Genomic DNA, 17,852 nt, shown 5'->3' with positions numbered 1-17,852 from the left:
TTGGTTTCTCACACCCCCTGATGTCAAGTATGATATTACTGATGTGAAAAATATCACAGAAGAATATGGACGGAAGACAATTATCGAATATATAGAAGAAGGAAGACGGAAAAAGCTCTCCTGCACATCTCTGCCTCAAAGGATCTGTGCTGGAGAATAATTTTTCAAAAAGAGGGAAAAAGTTTGTTCAGTTTTCTCTGAGAGTTGGTTTTTCAAAAAAAAATTTTCCAGGTGTCCTTTGATCTTTGACAACTCCTAAAAAAAAGCTTGTTTATTAGAGGACAAAGAGTACGTGTGGTAATATTTATCTTATCAAATAAATAAGGGGAGAAGAAAATACTAGGATATTATCGAACCCTTAGAGTCGGTCAAACAGTACAAAACGTGTTCCGTTGTTCTGTCCCGAAAAAAGTTGCACTAAAGCACCAGAATCAGACTAAAAATTTTTCAAATTGCTTCATAAACTTCAGGAAACAGTAAAAAACCGTTTGGGAAACAGTTTGTTAGAGCAATCTTAGCTGAGGTAGTAACATAGAAAGACGATAAAGGAATGAATAAAATAGAACTAAAAGTGAAGGACTTGAAACGGTCAAAGCAGAAATAGAGTCAACTCACCACACTGTTTCATTAATTAAATTTATGATTTAAATTTGTTTATGAGGTAGTACATCTTCAAAATGACATTTTTTGGGAATTCAAACACAAATATAATTATTTTCATAAAACGCTCCAAACAGGAAAGAAGTTTTTTCTTCAAAGTCCACAATTTATTTATTACCAGAAAAGGGTTGATGATAACCAGAAAATATTTAAAGATTTGAAACTATTTCAGCACACTCTCGTTATTTTAAAACCACTACTGATCTTGAAACAGATGTAGTAGTCGAAAGAAGCAATATGTGCTATCTGAAACATTTACAAAAGTCACAGAGAGGTGTGGATGATACAAGCAGAAAACCTTTAACCAAATATTTGAAGCGACAAAAAACCATTTGAATCTGAAAACATGTTCATTTTAAGTTAACCTGCTCTAAGTCTCACCGCTGATTTCACTGAAATAACAGAGTAGAAAAATTTCAATAACGCCTTCATGAAACAGAAACAAAATCACATTTTCTCAATTTTCGACAATGCTTCAGTCATTTCAGACAAGTTGTAGCTTCTGGATTCAAGCGGCTACACGTGAGATACCAATTCCAACATTTTGTACTGCCAATTTATTTTGCAAACGACTGAAGAATGTTCACAATTTTTACTTTGTGAAATAAAAGAAACATGAAAAAAAATTAACTCAACTCATCGAGATTTTTTGTTTGCTTTGAACTATGCTTTCTATGTTTCAGTTGTGTTGTACAACTAGTGAAATGCAATCGTAACACAATCTTTTGTAAAATAAAACACTAGGAGCCTAGTCCGGAACACAGCAGTCAGAAGAGGAGTGCGGGCTATTCAATAAAATTGCGACGACCACTAATATAAGAAGAAAAATATGCTATAACGAATGTAATGAAACAGTATTTTTTCGTTTATTTAAGCGGTGTTAATTGTAAGTTTGTTGCATAACATTGTATGTCTAATGACTGTCTCTAGGCGTGATTATAACGCGAAGACACTACGTACTGAATTGTAAGATAACAAACACGCATGTCAAAACGTGATTAGAAAACAGTTCGATTATTTGGAAGGACCTCGAAACAGGAAAACTAATAATTTGATAACAAATTTTTCGAAAAATTGAAGAAATCAATAATTATGTTTCCGGAAGTCAGTTTACACGCCAATCAAATTTTATTAACAACGGGTAAATCCCAATTGCTGAAAACCCAGTTCTGATTCGGAAATAATTCGAAACGTCGAGGACAAATTATATGTGAACATGGCAAAACATTTATATATCACAGTTGTTTGATAATCTAATGAGCAGGATTGAAATCCAAATGCATTCGTAATATAATTATTTATACATGTCATTTAGAGAAGAATAATTAGGCCGGTAAATGTATTGTTTAAAAAATACCAATTCATGTGATTTAAAAAATAACGCGGTAGATACGTTGTTGTTTTTACGTTTTTCAGAAATGGAATAGAAAATAATTCAAACTCTTTTATTTTCACTGAAGTCTTGCTGTTTTCCTGTTTCTTTGACTTCAAAAGCGCATATGATGTTTTGATGAATTCATGATCGCTGATGTTCTCCAGAAACTTTTAATAATAAATGTGAAGAGAAAAACATGTTTCACATTTTCCATTAAAATAAATTTTTCAACTAAAAAAATTGTTGAGCATCTTGTGCGTTCTCGTTTAGTTATTTCATTTCCAGGATTTTCAAAACTACGATTGTATTGCTGCAGTATCAAAGTCTTAATATAAGCTTACATAATTTTTGATTTAATTCATTATTATTGTGATTTAGTTCTAAAGTTATTATTCATTGAAATATAATAGCATTACGTTTACATACTTTTAAAGAAACTATAAGAGTGTAAATGTTTGCTCAATCAGTTTCCATTGATCCCTATAACTCCTCGGTCACTTGGTGATTTCGTTCTGTTGAACAGAAACCCGAAGATGATTTTAAATATTTCGCTGCACATCTACAAAAACTTTCCATTATAAGTAGCTCCACACTCTAAAAATGCACAATCTTTTTTCAGTTTGTTCATTTAAACTCTAACTATAATTATTTGTTTCTTTTTCAATGAAAAAATAGTAAAATCAAAAAAAATCTGTTTCGACTTCTTCATTTACAGCTTCAAGTAGGTTCGGGGATGTTTCCTGTCGTGCCGATAATTCATTTATCAAAATGTTTATTCACTTTATTTACTCAAAAACACATTTCCTTTACATACATATGTAAAACTTCAAAACCAAAAAAAAACTAGGCAGTAATTTCGAATTCATCATGGTAAACCAAGTGTCTATCTCCCTCCTTCTTCCAAATCTGCAAGAATCTTCCCTTCACGGTTCCAGCTTTTTCAGTGTCAGCAGAGAAGTCGGCAGTGATGATAAGGTAGTCTCCAGCTCCCTCTCAGGTATTTTTGGGCCACTTTGCCCACGAAACGGGCCATGTCGCCCACCAAATGGGCAGTATGGCCCGCCCTACGCGGGCCATCATGCCCATATTCTGGGCCACTTGGCCCATTTCGTGGGCAAAGTGCCGAAATTCGGTTCAACGCGCAGCATTCAGCTCCCTTTTCTCTTTCCCATTAATCACAATAATTAACAAGATTACACATTTTTGTACTTTTCTACTATTTATTTGTCAAATTCAAACACAAAACAATTATTTCAATAATTATGGAAAGTAATAGAATAATATAAGCTGAAATTGGTCAAACTAGAAGATGGAACATAGGGATACAGGAAAAGGAAATAATTTTTTGTGAAAACTACAAATATACAAATTACAACAAAAAATTCAGTTTAAATGCAAAAATATTAAAGATAGAAGAAAATGAGCAGCTGAAGAGCGTAGTTGGTGATGATTCTTGTGTTGTTGAAATCATTTTTTGTTCAGCTGAAATTTCACCAAAAGTAAACAAAAACAAATAAAAAATACTGTCTTACCTGTTAAGTCGAGTTTAGATTTGTTTCATTTTCTGTGCGAAATAAGTAGAATTATATAAAAAGACGATAAAATTGAAAAAGAAACGAAATAAATAAGAAAAATCGTGGCGAAAAATCAGAGTGCGCAGTAGAGCGCGATTTCTCAACCTGTGCCCACTCCGTGCCCATGCTGTGCCCATTCATCCTCACCAAGCGCCCAACCTGTGCCCACATCCACCAAGTATTTCCTAACTCTCAACCTGTGGCCCAACCTGCGCCCAACCTGTGCCCACTGGGCCATGTGGCCCTTTTTGCGGGCTCTGTGCCCTATCCACGGGCCACATGGCCCAATCGAAAGTTTCGTTGCCCAACCCTTGCCCAAAAATACCTGAGCTCGTATTTGGCGTTGGAGATAGTGGCCACAGATTTTCCAGTTCCCTCGGCAAACTTGGCGAGGTAAGCGGAGATGGCTGGAAATGATATAGGTAAAGATTGTTTTTCTAAATGTTTCAGTTTGTTGGTAAATGTAAAACCAAAGATAATTATTCCTCTAGATCAGTTCACAAACTAAAACTCATAACCTAAGAACCCCTTAAGCTAACCATGAAACAGCTACAGTGCGTCCAATAATCTTAAGACACCCCCCTAAAATGATGATTCCGAGAGAATAGGATATGATCTGAAAAAACTGTGAATGCAGTTCGATTCAGAATCTTTGAAAACCCCTACAGACAAATTTCTAGAAAAAATAACCTATTTCTGAGCACGTGACCTCAAAAAAACACTTTTTTGGCCGTCCAAAAATGATAAGACACCCTCGATTTTTCGATTTTTCACGCATTTGACTAGTATGAAAAAGCTTTAAAACATTAATTATTATTCAAAAACACAAAAAAACAAAGCGCAATTCAATAACTGGTCTCTCCTCCATTGTTCTGAACAACTTCAGTCATCCTATTTTTCATGCTTCCAACTTCCAACGACACTTGCAGTTTTTAGTTGAAAATGGTCAACTTTGTGACTGTGACACGGCCTACCTGATAGTTTCACAATATTGACTGTTAGTGGATTATACAGATCACAAGTAAAGCTTCATTTTTGTAGTTGACAACTTTTTTGTATGGGCACATCCAAAGAAGTTATCAATCGTCAAATTAATTGCTCACAATTGTTGCCTTTTTCAGTGCTAAAAAGAAAACTTTTTGAGCTGTTCACATAAACTGCCTGTAACTTATTAGGATGTGCCCGTACAAAAAAGTTGTCAACTACAAAAATGAAGCTGTATCTTTGTTCTATATAGCATAGTTGTACGGAATGCCATTTTCCGGAAAACCGGAATCCGGAATCCGGAACCGGAATCAAATTTTTCATTTTCCGGAATCCGGAATTCGGAGCCGGAATCAAATTTTTCATTTTCCGGAATCCGGAATCCGGAACCGGAATGAAGTTTTTCAAATACCGGAATCGGGAATCCGGAACCGGAATCAAAATTTTAATTTTCCGGAATCCGGAATCCGGAACCGGAATGACGAAAAAACCCGGAATTCCGGAATTTCGGAATCCGGAATCCGGAATGATTTGATAAATTTGCAAGGCCAAGTCATTTTTTCGAGTGTTTTTAATGATATATAAAGTTTAAAACTACTTTTGAGGTTCAAAACCGAAAAATAAGTAATGCAGATGTCTTTAAAACTCAAAAAAATTTTAAATTTAAACTTCAGAATTCCGGAAAAAAAATTCAAAAAAACCGGAATCCGGAATCTGGAATCGGAATGAAAATTTTCATTTTCCGGAATCCGGAATCCGGAACCGGAATGGACATTTTCATTTTCCGGAATCCGGAACCGGAACCGGAATGTCAAAAAAACCCGGAATTCCGGAATCCGGAATTTCCGGAATCCGGATTCCGGACAACTATGCTATATAGTCCACTAACAATTAATATTGTGAGTCTATCAGGGAGGCCGTGTCATAGTCACAAAGTTGACCATTTTCAACTGAAAACTGCAATTCTCGTTGGAAGCATGAAAAATAGGATAACTGAAGTTCTTCAGAACAATGGAGGAGAGACCAGTTATTGAATTGCGCTTTGTTTTTTTGTGTTTTTGAATAATAATTAATGTTTTAAAGCTTTTTCATACTAGTCAAATGCGTGAAAAATCGAAAAATCGAGGGTGTCTTATCATTTTTGGACGGCCAAAAAAGTGTTTTTTGAGGTCACGTGCTCAGAAATAGGTATTTTTTTTTGAAAATTTGTCTGTAGGGGTTTTCAAAGATTCTAAATCGAACTGCATTGACAGTTTTTTCAGATCATATCTTATTCTCTTGTAATCATCATTTTAGGGGGGTGTCTTAAGATTATTGGACGCACTGTACATGTACCAAAACTTTTCACATTTATTTTCAAAAGTGCATTCCTTATGTATCCTTGTGAACCAAAACTCCATTTGGATGGTAGAACATTTTTGATAAATTGTGTTGCACTGTATTCCCATCAGCCGTGTTCCCATCAGATCTAAATATAGCAATCGATGAACCATTGTTGGTAAAACGGTAATTTTTTCCGCTTTACAAATATTTCAGTTTCAAATATCGGTTCATGTGATTTTTTAAACAAATAAGCTGTTTCGACATATTGTTTTTTTCCGTTTTCCTGAAATTAAAATTGATAATTAAATTTCGATTTTTAATCTTGCTATTTTCCTGTTTCTCAAACTTCAATAATGCAAATGTTGTTTTTTTCTCAGATATTACATCGCTAATATTTTTCAGAAACTTTTAATCCTAAATGCAGAGAGAAAAATACATCTGTTTCAGATTTTCCATTAAAATGTATCTTTCAACTCTAAAATGTTATAATCACTTCATTTCCAGAATTTCTAAGAACCACAATACAGTTTGCGGCAGTAACAAAATCTTAATAAAAGTTTCGACCTAGTGTGTCATTGTTCATTAAAAAGATTAAATGTGCTTGTAAAGTCTGAGAAACTGTAAAACTGTAAACGTTTAGTTGAAATGCCCATGCTAACCCGCATGTCACGCTCTGGCCCATTATCCACTACCAAGAGGATAATGACTTGACAGAGGTCAAAGCTTGATTACCTTTTTAGAATATTAGGCCTCAAGGGTAAAAAGTGTTCTTTAATTGGCTAAGCTCAAAAACGAGATAGTAAAATATGGCTTTAATTAGAGCAAAATCTTTTCCAGTTTGTTCAACTTAAACTCTAACTAATTTGTTTGGTTCGAGATATTGTGGTGAGGATATACATACCTAATATGTCTTTGTAAAATGTTCATTCACTTTATTTACTCAAAAACACATTTTCTTTACATCATAAAAAAACTTCAAACTGAAAAAAATCTAAGCAGTAATTTCGAATTCATCATGGAAAACCAAGTGTCTATCTCCCTCCTTCTTCCAGATCTGCAAGAATCTTCCCTTTACGGTTCCAGCTTTTTCAGTGTCAGCTGAGAAGTCGGCAGTGATGATCAGGTAGTCTCCAGCTCCCTCGTATTTGGGGTTGGAGACTGTGGCCACAGACTTTCCAGTTCCTTCGGCAAACTTGGCAACGTAAGCGGTGATGGCTGGAAATGACATATTTTTCAAATGTTTCAGTGTGTTGCTGAATGAAAATAAAACCAAAAATAATAATAAATGATTCAGAACTGTTGTTACTAATATTCGTAATTCGATAGAGCCCTAATGCTATCCATGAAACCGGGAAATATACTAAATTTTCTCACCTTTATTTCCAAAAGTGCATTCCTTATCCTTGTGAACCAAAACTCCATTTGGATGGTAGAATCCCTCTACAACATCCCATTTCTCATCATCAACAGCTTTCGCGTAGACGTCGAATTGTGGCTTGAGAGCGGCTTCGGCTTCTGGAAAACGGGTTTGATAGTGAATATAAGTAGAAATTATCATATAAAAGTAAAAAATTATAAAGATATGAACGGATCGAAACTGAATTTATTTCTCGGAGTTCAAAATGTGGAAAAAGTTTATGCTTTTTTTCTGATTCTGAAATCTCATACATATTCAGTTCACCCAAAATCACTGGTATTGGAACAACTAGTGGTATTATCAACCTCCGGAAAAAAGTGTTTTTTTTTTCATATTTGTCAAGGTCCTGGTCCGACAAGGCCCGGGAAGATCCGAAGGCTTGGGGCGGTCTGAGCAGAAAAAATGTGGGGGAATTTTTTCAAATTTTTGTTTGATATTTTTTCAATGTTTCATCGAAATGTGAACGTTTTTAATGATTTTTCAGATTTTCTTCAAATCATAGTCGAAAATTTGACTTTTTCCGCGAAAAAATGTTCAAAAGTTTCCGAAATTCAAAAAAATGTAAATTTTGAATTTTGGCTTTGACAAGTATGAAAAAAATGAATACATGTTTCTGTTTCTGAAATTTCATATTTACTCAATTAATTCAAAATCTCTGATCTCGGAATAATCGAATTATGAAACTCACGTTGAGCAGTGTAGGATGCCATCGGTAGTCAGTAATAAAAATAAGAACTTTTTTCAAAGTACATGTATTCCCAATCCATCTCTTTTATACTGCCCTCCCCACCAATTGTCCATTACCTCCCGCCGAAAATCTCTAGGTTACATCGGCTACGCACACTACAAACCACGCGAATGTACACTTTTTTTCTGTTTTCAATTTTCTCTCGTTCTGTGTCTCTTCAAAGTTTTTGTGTTTGTTTGAATTGTGTTACTGGTGACAGATAGTGTGAGATGAAAGTGATGATAAGGTGTTCTTTTGAATTTCTATTGGTCACGTTGGGTACATTTACGAGTATTTTAGGAGGAGAGCCTTCGGATTGTTGAAAATATAACTCTACTCGTTATTTGTATGCTGAGAAACAGTTTTCTTTTTGGAAAAAAATAAAAAATGTTTTAAAATTCTTATGAGTATAGCTGACACGGAAAAAATATAATTGTAGGAGATTACTAAATCGCAAATATTATACCAACAAAAAAAGGTATATTTTCAGTTAAATAATTTGTCAAAATGTTTTCAGGGCACCTCCAAATATAGAAAAACTATTGGACAGTTCTCCTAACGGCTTATTTTCTCAATTTCTCGACATAAGAAGTGTCGACGATTCACTATGTCTGCCACTACTGAAAATCAAACATTTCAAATTTCGGTCTGAGCCAGGCTAAACTTATGCTCGGCTTTTTCAGCCTCATTGTCATTTTTAGTCTGACGACTTAAACTGTTCTGAATCTTTAGCTTGAAAATTGACAATCACTTGCAGGACTAGGTTCTATCTTTCCTAGTCAAGAATATCCTGCTTGGTCACGCCTAGCCATAAGGATACCTCATCAGACACGAACGGGGATATCACTTCTCACTTACTATCACTATCTCTATCTTCTATCACTATCATCACTATCCCTCAACAGATCTTGACGGATTCCAGTCACTATCCTAGCTCACGGTGTTTTAATCTTTAATGTTTAAAAATCCAATTTTTGCTTAATTTACCTCAAAAATTGATTGTCAGTGAGAAAAGTTTGAATGTTGAAAACAAAATGAAATATATTGTCAAAACAAACTTTCTTGACATTTTGGTGTTTGCGGACCTAAGTTCCCGCGCTTAAAATAAGCCGCGCCCTCTTTCCGTTGTCTCGGCTATATATTCAGAAAAGATCGGGGAGTTCGACTAATATCATAGCCGAGACAACGGAAAGAGGGCGCGGCTTATTTTAAGCGCGGGAACTTAGGTCCGCAAACACCGAATGTCAAGAAAGTTTGTTTTGACAATATTATTATCATTGCATACATATAATATCTCTGCCAAAAAAAAATTTCCAGAAACAGCAAAAAAGTGAAACAAATAATCAAGCTTGTAGATTTTCATATTTTGATCAGTCTGATCAATCCATTAATCGATTTTGCTCTTTAAAATCTGAATCCTACTCAAATAGAATTTAGGCTTACAAAACTTCTTTTCTTATTCTCGCTCTACATGGAACTAACTAAAAGATACATCTCAGAAACAGTTAATTTTCCCTGTTTCAAAAAGGTTGAATAGTACAGTTGTCAATCCAAGTTACAATTCTCGTCAGTTCATCAAAAACAAAAGCAAAAAATAATTGAGTTAACGGATATAACACTAACGATTCTATCAGACTAGGCAAATCAGATTGACTGTGCGCTTTTGGTTTCAAAACACAGAAATTACGAGCTGCAAATGCGCTAATTCGGTGGAAAAGCTGTATATCTGTTTATGAATTAGATCGAATATCCACGATTAGTTAAAAACCAGCAGAGCTGGCGCGGCTTCGTCGCTTTTTTCTCACGCTTTTCGGTTTTCAGATATGTTCCGAAATTTCTAGAAGGTTTTGGAATTTTCTGGAAGTGTCTATAATTTTCTGAAATTTTCTGGAAGTTTCCAAATCTATTTTTCTAGAAGTTTCTGGAACATTCTGGAAACTTCTGGGAATTTCTGGATCTTGCGGCCAAACTGTCTAAAATGTTTTGAAGGCTTGTTTTATGGTGCCAAGGGTGTCACTACCAAAGTCAAGACACAGTATTTTCAGTTTGAACCTGCTTTTCCGATTTTTGGGTTACTGTAGCTACAGTACCCCTTTAGGGCTATGGCAGTAGAAAATCTGCAAAGTGTTCCAATGAAAAGTAGAGGGTTACAGAGGTAATAAATTTATCAACGTACTTCATCAGTGGGGATCTGAACCTTCCAAGATATTCAGGTTCGACTGTAAATGTTCAAAACTCTGTAACTACCGTAATCTTACAGTAACCGGCCCAATTTTTTTTGGGTCTCATAGTGAGGGGCCGAGGTTGTTACCACCCAAGTCTGGTCTCCCCTCGTTTTGTTTGGAACCCTTTTTCATTTTTTGGGTTACGGTAGCTACAGTAATCCTACAGTAATCTGATACCTGGGGTCCAATAAATTGAAGCGGTCGGAGGTTTATGGGTATACCCTTAAACATCTCGCAAAAACGGTTCAGAAAGAAAAAAGTTATTCAGGGAGAAGCGTTGGACACACAGACAGAACTATTCCATTAGTAGGAAGAAGATAACAAAGACACAACTATTTTGAATGTTTCAAATAAATAATATGTAAAGTGGAAACAGAGATAATTTTAATTCGCAGAGGCAATGTTCCTTTCTCGGACAGTTAACCTGAAAGACCTAATAGTTCATTGATTACTTAATAATTAAAAATTTAATAGTAACTGGTAATCGAGGTGTGAATAGGGAAGCGATATTCAGACAAAGAAGATAAGATTATTGGAAATGATGTGAACTAAAAGATAACATAATCCCAATTTTTTAAACTAACGCTAATTTAAAAGTGGTAACAGGAACAATTGTTATAAATCAAAATACCGTTTTCCAATCAACTTTTTTGATAAAGATGTATCGAACGTAGCATTGTGATGACATTCACTGATGAAGAATTGCGGTGATTGTGAAACCGTATCAAAATATCTGTTTCGGATATTTACTGAATTGACATTTACAAAAGTTTTTGCAGTTCTCAGAAAAAAAAGAGGAGTCAAAAGAAAACTAGCGTAATACTATTCCCAGTTCAAGTCAGCAGTTTATGATTTTCTTTCTGTAGAGCCGAAATAAAAGTTTTGTGTTTCAGGATGCTATCAAATATAGTTCAATACGCTTTCAACAATTATTCGCAATTTAACTTTTACACCACTATTGTCAAAACAAACTTTCTTGACATTCGGTGTTTGCGGACCTAAGTTCCCGCGCTTAAAATAAGCCACGCCTTCTTTCCGTTGTCTCGGCTATGATATTAGTCGAACTCCCCGATCTTTTCTGAATATATAGCCGAGACAACGGAAAGAGGGCGTGGCTTATTTTAAGCGCGGGAACTTAGGTCCGCAAACACCGAATGTCAAGAAAGTTTGTTTTGACAATACAATTTCGCATCTTTCAGTCTATGTGCAAACATTAATTTTTCATTGATTCGTGATATTATCAGTGTAAGGCTAGAGTCACAATGGTGTTAGAGATGTCCTTTCATTTAGATGTAAATCAAAGTTCAACCTTACCGTTTTTATACTACAAGACACTCTGGAAATAGGTCCTTTGAAACACAACCTTTTGAAAATTGGATATCTAAACAAAGTTGAGAAATCAGAAGGTCAAAGAAAGCAATATGAAATTTCAATTTTATATTTTTGTAGGGCATAATGGATTTCCATTCATCCAAAATTATCAGTTTTAAATTCAAATACGAGGAAGAAATAAGCTTGCAATCTGGCATAAATGAAAGCTGTTAGAAAAATTGGCAAATAAAAAAAACTAAAAAAAAATATAAAATGTTTCTTTTTGTACCAAGAAGTCCAGTAACTAACACAAAAAGATAACTTTATTTGGCACATAACTGTTTCGGTAATAATATGAAAAACAGTCTATCGACTTTTATCTCGGTACACTTTACTTTTCCAATGTGAATTCCCCAACATTAATATTTCTTCTCGTTGAAATACGAGATATCAAAAAAAATCTGATATATTTTAACATGTTTTCTCCAATCTGCCAACAACATTTTCTTCATATCTACCACATAAATCACAAACTCTTGTTTGTGTTCTTCCGTTCAGAGATGTGATTGATAAATTGCCACGGAAGCTTGCTAGCATTCAATTTGGGGAAAAGTCAGATCGAGATTGTTAACAATTGCAAACCTTCTCAATCTTTCAGGAAGCAGAACAAAGTTTATTGTGTGTTTCAGCGATCCTTCAATACAAGTAGAAGAATAACAGTTCATTAGTTCAAAATCAATTTTTTTAGAAATCGAAACGGTAACTTTTTGTCCAGGATTTTCAAAAGGAGATTTTCAAATGAGGCAGAATGAAGACAAAGGGGTACGCTCACTGCAAAACATTTTTTATTGGTTTCACTGGAAATGTTCTGTTTCTCACTTTGCTTTCTAATACAGTTCATACAAAACAACTGTTGGGAGGACATCTGTTTTTACTAGTATTGATTTCAACAAAAAAATTACAAATTTGAATCAGTCAAAAGCTGACAACCATTGATATCGGTCTGCTGGCTTGGAAGATGTCGAACTCCGTATAACCCATAAAACGTTTGATCCTTGTTACAGAGACTTTATTTGATAACTACAATCTGAATTTGTCATTTAAAGTAAAATGTGATTATATTGCTATCTTTGAGACCTGTTTACCCTTTAATTTCACAACTTCTTTCAGGTACTCTATTTTTTTTGATTGTCTAGAAAAAACGACGAATTGTGATGAAATTCACTAGTGAAGAATTGTGATGATTGTGAAACCGTAGCAAAAATTTTTTTTTCGGATATTTACTGAAACATTTTCAGAAGTTTTGTTTCAGTTGATATAAAGAATGGACGACAAAAGAAAACTAGTGTAAGCAAGTTAAAAAAAAGATCTATATGAAATAGTTCAGTTATGACATGTTTTGAATACGGTGGTCTTGTTATCCAGTGCACGGTTTCAAATTACTCTTAATTACAAACGGGTTTATTGGTATCAATCCAGGTTCTACTGTACTGGCCATAAAGAATGCGACAATCGCAGTTTTCAGTTGAAAATGGTCAACTTTGTGAATGGGAGACGGCCTCACTGACAGTCCCACAATATTGATTGTTTATGGAGTGTGTAGAGCAAAAGTAGAGCTTCATTTTTGTAGATGACAACTTTTTTGTACGGGTTAGAAGTTACAAGCAGTCAATGTAAACAGCTCAAAAATGTCTTCTTTTAGCACTGAAAGAGATCAACAATTGCGATAAATTTCTTTGACTGCCTGTAACTTCTTAGGATGTGTCCGTACAAAAAAGTTGTCAACTACAAAAATGTAGCTCTACTTTTGATCTACACACTCCATAAACAATCAATATTGTAAGACTATCAGGGAAGCCGTGTCACACTCTTAAAGTTGACCATTTTCTACTAAAAACTGCAAGTGTCGCATTCTTTATGGCCAGTACTGTATATGTAGTATGTAATTTGTAATCGAAGTTTTGCAGTAAACAGTACCTGAATAAAGTTCGGTAGACAGAAAAACAAAAATTCGATTGGATTAATACAATTTATAGTGGTTCACAACTGATAACTTAAGTAAGAAAAACTGAAAATAATCCATATGCATGAAACGGGATCATAATAATTAAATAACATCGAGAATTCGATTTAAATGAAGTGGTTTGTATATATATAATATATATGTTCCAACCTTCCAGATTACATAGAGCAAAGATTAATGTTTCACTGATTCGTGATAATTTCAGTAGAAGGCTAGAGCAGCAATGGAATTTGTGTTTTGTTACATTTTCCTTAACTTCTAATTTTAGAAAATGCCCGCAAAACAAGCATTGATCACTAAGCAGAATACTTCCGCTTTCATTTTCTATTACAGTGCTACAAACTTGACATCTTCTAACTGAAAAAAATGAGAGCAAAAATAGTTTTTTAATTGGAGAATTGGTGACATACACGCTTACCGTTTTCATACTGCAAGACGCCCCAAAACTAGGTTCTCCGAAACACAAACTTTTAAAAATGATAGAAATATAATTTTTTTAATGACATATTTATCCAAACTTATCAATTTTAAATACGGCTACGAAGGCGTGAGCGACAGTTGCACTCTGACAAGAATAGAAATCGCTAGATAACTTGGGAAATAAATAAATAAACAACTAAGCATACCAAATATTATGTTCAGTTCCAAAGCGCTAAATTAACTGAAACAAAATGATAGTTTTATTTGAACTGTTTCGGTAAAAATATGACAAACAGTCAATCGACTTTCATTTCGGTACACTTTACTTTTCCAATGTGAATTCCCCAACATTAACATTTCTTCTTATTAAAATACAAGATATCAAAAACAAGGATCCGACCCATTTTTTCTCGTTTTCTCCAAACAACATTCGCTTTTTATCTACCACATAAATCACATTATCTCGTTTGTATTCTTCCGTTCAGAGATGTGATTGATAAATTGACACGGAAGCTTGCTAGCATTAAATTTAGAAAAAAAAGTATACTTTCGACCACATCGGAATCTACAAGCTAGCAATTGTTAAATTGTTAACTCTTGCAGGAAACAGAAAAAAAAGAAAAAAATCGTTTCAGCGATCCTTCAATACAAGTAGAAGAATAACAGTTCATTAGTTCAAAATCAATTTTTTAGAAATTGAAATTTTAATTTTTGTCCTGGAGTTTCAAAAGGAGATATTAATGTGAGTTGAACGGAAAACAACGGTGTATTCACGGTGTACCGTGAAAATTTTTATATTGGTTTCACAGGAAATGTTTTGTTTCTCATTCTGTTTTCAAAACAAATTTGAACAAAACAATTGCTACGAAAATCGGACATTTTTTTTCATTTTTTACTAGTATTTTTTCTACAAAAAGTAACAAATCCAAATTCGTCAAAAGCAGACAACTATCGATCTCGCCAGGTCAAATATATCAAACTCCGTTTCAACTATTGAACCCCGTTACAGAGATTTCATTTGATGACTACAAACCCAATTTGTCATTTAGATAAAGTAAAACAAAACTTTTGTATTTTTATCATTCGGACGTGGAGACCCTCTAATTTCTCAACTGCTTTCAGATAACCCATACTTGTCAAAAATCGGCCGAAATTTCCCACGGCCCGGCCCCTCACGAACCGTAAAACGATTTCAATGGTTGGACCACTGACACCTTACCGAATATGTGATTAGTAAGATGTGATAGATATGATTTTCCGGTGACTTGTGAGCAAGGAATTGACGGACTAAACATAACTACATTTGACTATTACATTTGACTACATTTGACTGAACATACATTATGAATCTAAGAAAGACGATCGATCAATATATTTTGTTTTTAGTTCCAGTTTTCACGACTTATCGAAACAGAAAAAAAAACCAAGCTGAATAACAATAATTATGTCTGATTTATTAAAAGAAAAATTGAAGAATCATTGCTCAAAGTTATCACAAATACCCGTGTAAACCTTCCTAACACGTTCCAATCCATGAAAAGATAAATGGTTTTGTGGTGTGAAATAAGTCAATCCGCTATTCTCCACATCGTAAAATCTCCATGTTTCAGTGGAATTGTTGTAGAAAAGTGGTTTATAGTCAATAAGAGAGCATTTCGGGCATTCGGATACTAGTTTTGAGTAGCGACTTCTGGCGAGAGATGGGTCAATTGATATTAGGGATTTCTGGAATATTATTATTTGGACAGTGAGTACTAGGGACGAGGAATTGAAAATAAAGCAGGTGAAACAGAAACAGAAAACTCACATCAAATTCTACCAAATTCTCTCGATTCTTCACTTTTTTCAATATCTCGGGGACAGCTTTTTCCCAGATCATTGGCAGAGCATTCAACAGAAACATCTTCCTTTTTACATGTTTGACCAGTCGATTCATATTAAGCCTCATTGCTTGAAACACTGGATCATCTTCTAGCTCAGTGCTGTTGGAGGAGAGTGAGTCACCGGTGTCGATCATGCTGAAATTAAATGTAAGTAATGTGTAATTAGTAAGTAAGATACAATTGCGCGTCTGACAGTGATTTTGTTAAATATCACAGAAACCTTCTGCACTCACCGTGACAGTAAAAATAGGTAATCTGGTTTCTCCTTTTCCACGATGTCCACGAATGTCTTAAGGGTAGGGATACATAATTCAGTATTGTATCGGAAAGCCACTAATGGTTCACAACCTGAAATAAATAAGGTTTCTCAGTTTCAGAATGTCATAATAACGCAATATTCAAACTCGCAGAATTCTGAAGGATGTAGGGCATAAAATATTAAAAAAATAAATTGAGTTTTCATACTCACCAGTCAACGAGAACTGCACTATACTTTTCGCCTTTTTTCCACATTCATCATAAATTATCCTGGCGTGATTAGCTGCCCAGCTGTTTCCAATTATCACTAATTTCAACTTCCCATTCTTCTCATCAAGACCCTGAAATATGAACATTTCCGGTTGCAAAAGTGCTCTATTGCTAACACTTATTTTTTTTACATTTGCTCATGACCTACTTTATGTCTACACCCCCCAAGTGGTCCAGTATATTCCCCATAGTCACATGAAGGCGCGTGAAGATTACGGAAGTCATGCATCTGCCATTCTCGATGCATCCTGGCAACTTCTTCTGGAATTTTCAAAGTTTTTAGGGTAAAAGGAAATGACTTACCAAAACTGATTGTTTGGTTTTCATTCAAACCATCTAGTCGAGAACCGATGGCAGGAGCAGTAAGGTAATCTCGGACTTTATCGAATTCCAGGAAACAAATGTTGACTGTGAAGAGGACGAAGCAAAGCACAAGAAGAGGTTGGTCAGTTAGTTTGAGGTACCATCTGGAACCAAAATATAACAAAAATTATGTGTTTCACAAGCTACATGTTTTTCCTGCGAATTTGTTTTTTTATTCACAGAAATCGCTTCTATTTCAGTTTATTTTTTCCAAAAGTTTAAACGTCCCAAAAAATGTTTAACCGTACTACAAAAAATTTGCAGACGTCCCTTGAAGTTTCAAAAGATAGTTGTGAAAATTTAGACGTCCCGTGAATACTGAAAAAATCAAGAGCACCTTTGAAGTAGCGTATTCTTTAAAATAGAGGCAGTCAGAAGCTTGTTTGCACTTTTTTCCAGAGATTTAAGGTTTTGAATGTCTCTGATTTAAGGTAAGCGCTACACCCAGGCGTCAGAGCAAGTTCCGTCTAAACGTTTTTTAGGATGTCTAAATGTATTTTGGGACGTCTAAACATTTCTGAGCACTTTTGGGACCTTAATGGCCGTTCAAATGTTTTGAGAAACGTCTAAGTGATTCAAGGCACGTCTTACAGTTAGTTCAAGGTACCATTTGGAACAAAAATCGCATGTTTCAAAAACTACATATGTAATTTCTCAGCTATTTTTTCTTCTGATTGTGAGAATTTTCGCTTTCTCTTACCTCTCAAACCACTCATAACTGAAAACCGCCAACATAACCGATATCAAAAACACAGTGAGCAATTCCTGATTGACAGCTTCTCCATGACTTAGTACCAACTTCCAATGGGCATACAATGGCCAGTGGATTAGGTATAGAGAGTAAGAGATATCCCCGATGTAAGTGAGAATAGGGTTGGAGAGAATGGAATCGTCAGAGGAGAGATGGATGAGGATTCCAGTGGATATAGTGAAGAGGGGCCTGGAAACGATGTTTAGAATGAAGAAATTGTGATTAAATACTGTACCTTAGAATCCAGGAGGGTAGTTCAATAGGACACAGTATGATAACAATCATCAA

At 34.8% G+C, this 17,852-nt stretch overlaps 2 protein-coding genes across 2 annotated transcripts; both read right to left on the bottom strand.

Moving 5' to 3' along the window:
• Window positions 1-6,907: 6,907 nt before the first annotated feature.
• On the bottom strand, window positions 6,908-7,474 carry GCK72_012489 (uncharacterized protein; the record flags this gene model as incomplete). The annotated part of the gene is made up of 2 exons (XM_003094678.2): window positions 6,908-7,131; window positions 7,291-7,474. 2 exons carry the CDS (start codon window positions 7,472-7,474, stop codon window positions 6,908-6,910), a joined length of 408 nt encoding a protein of 135 aa, XP_003094726.2.
• An 8,041-nt stretch (window positions 7,475-15,515) lies between these two features.
• GCK72_012488 (uncharacterized protein) lies at window positions 15,516-17,849 on the bottom strand (the record flags this gene model as incomplete). The annotated part of the gene is made up of 8 exons (XM_053729155.1): window positions 15,516-15,764; window positions 15,847-16,057; window positions 16,156-16,270; window positions 16,392-16,521; window positions 16,599-16,711; window positions 16,754-16,917; window positions 17,514-17,753; window positions 17,800-17,849. 8 exons carry the CDS (start codon window positions 17,847-17,849, stop codon window positions 15,516-15,518), a joined length of 1,272 nt encoding a protein of 423 aa, XP_053583927.1.
• Window positions 17,850-17,852: the final 3 nt, after the last annotated feature.

The sequence above is a fragment of the Caenorhabditis remanei genome, chromosome IV, assembly GCF_010183535.1.
Source record: "Caenorhabditis remanei strain PX506 chromosome IV, whole genome shotgun sequence".
Lineage (NCBI taxonomy): Eukaryota > Metazoa > Nematoda > Chromadorea > Rhabditida > Rhabditidae > Caenorhabditis > Caenorhabditis remanei.
This window is presented reverse-complemented; position numbering and strand designations above follow the sequence as displayed.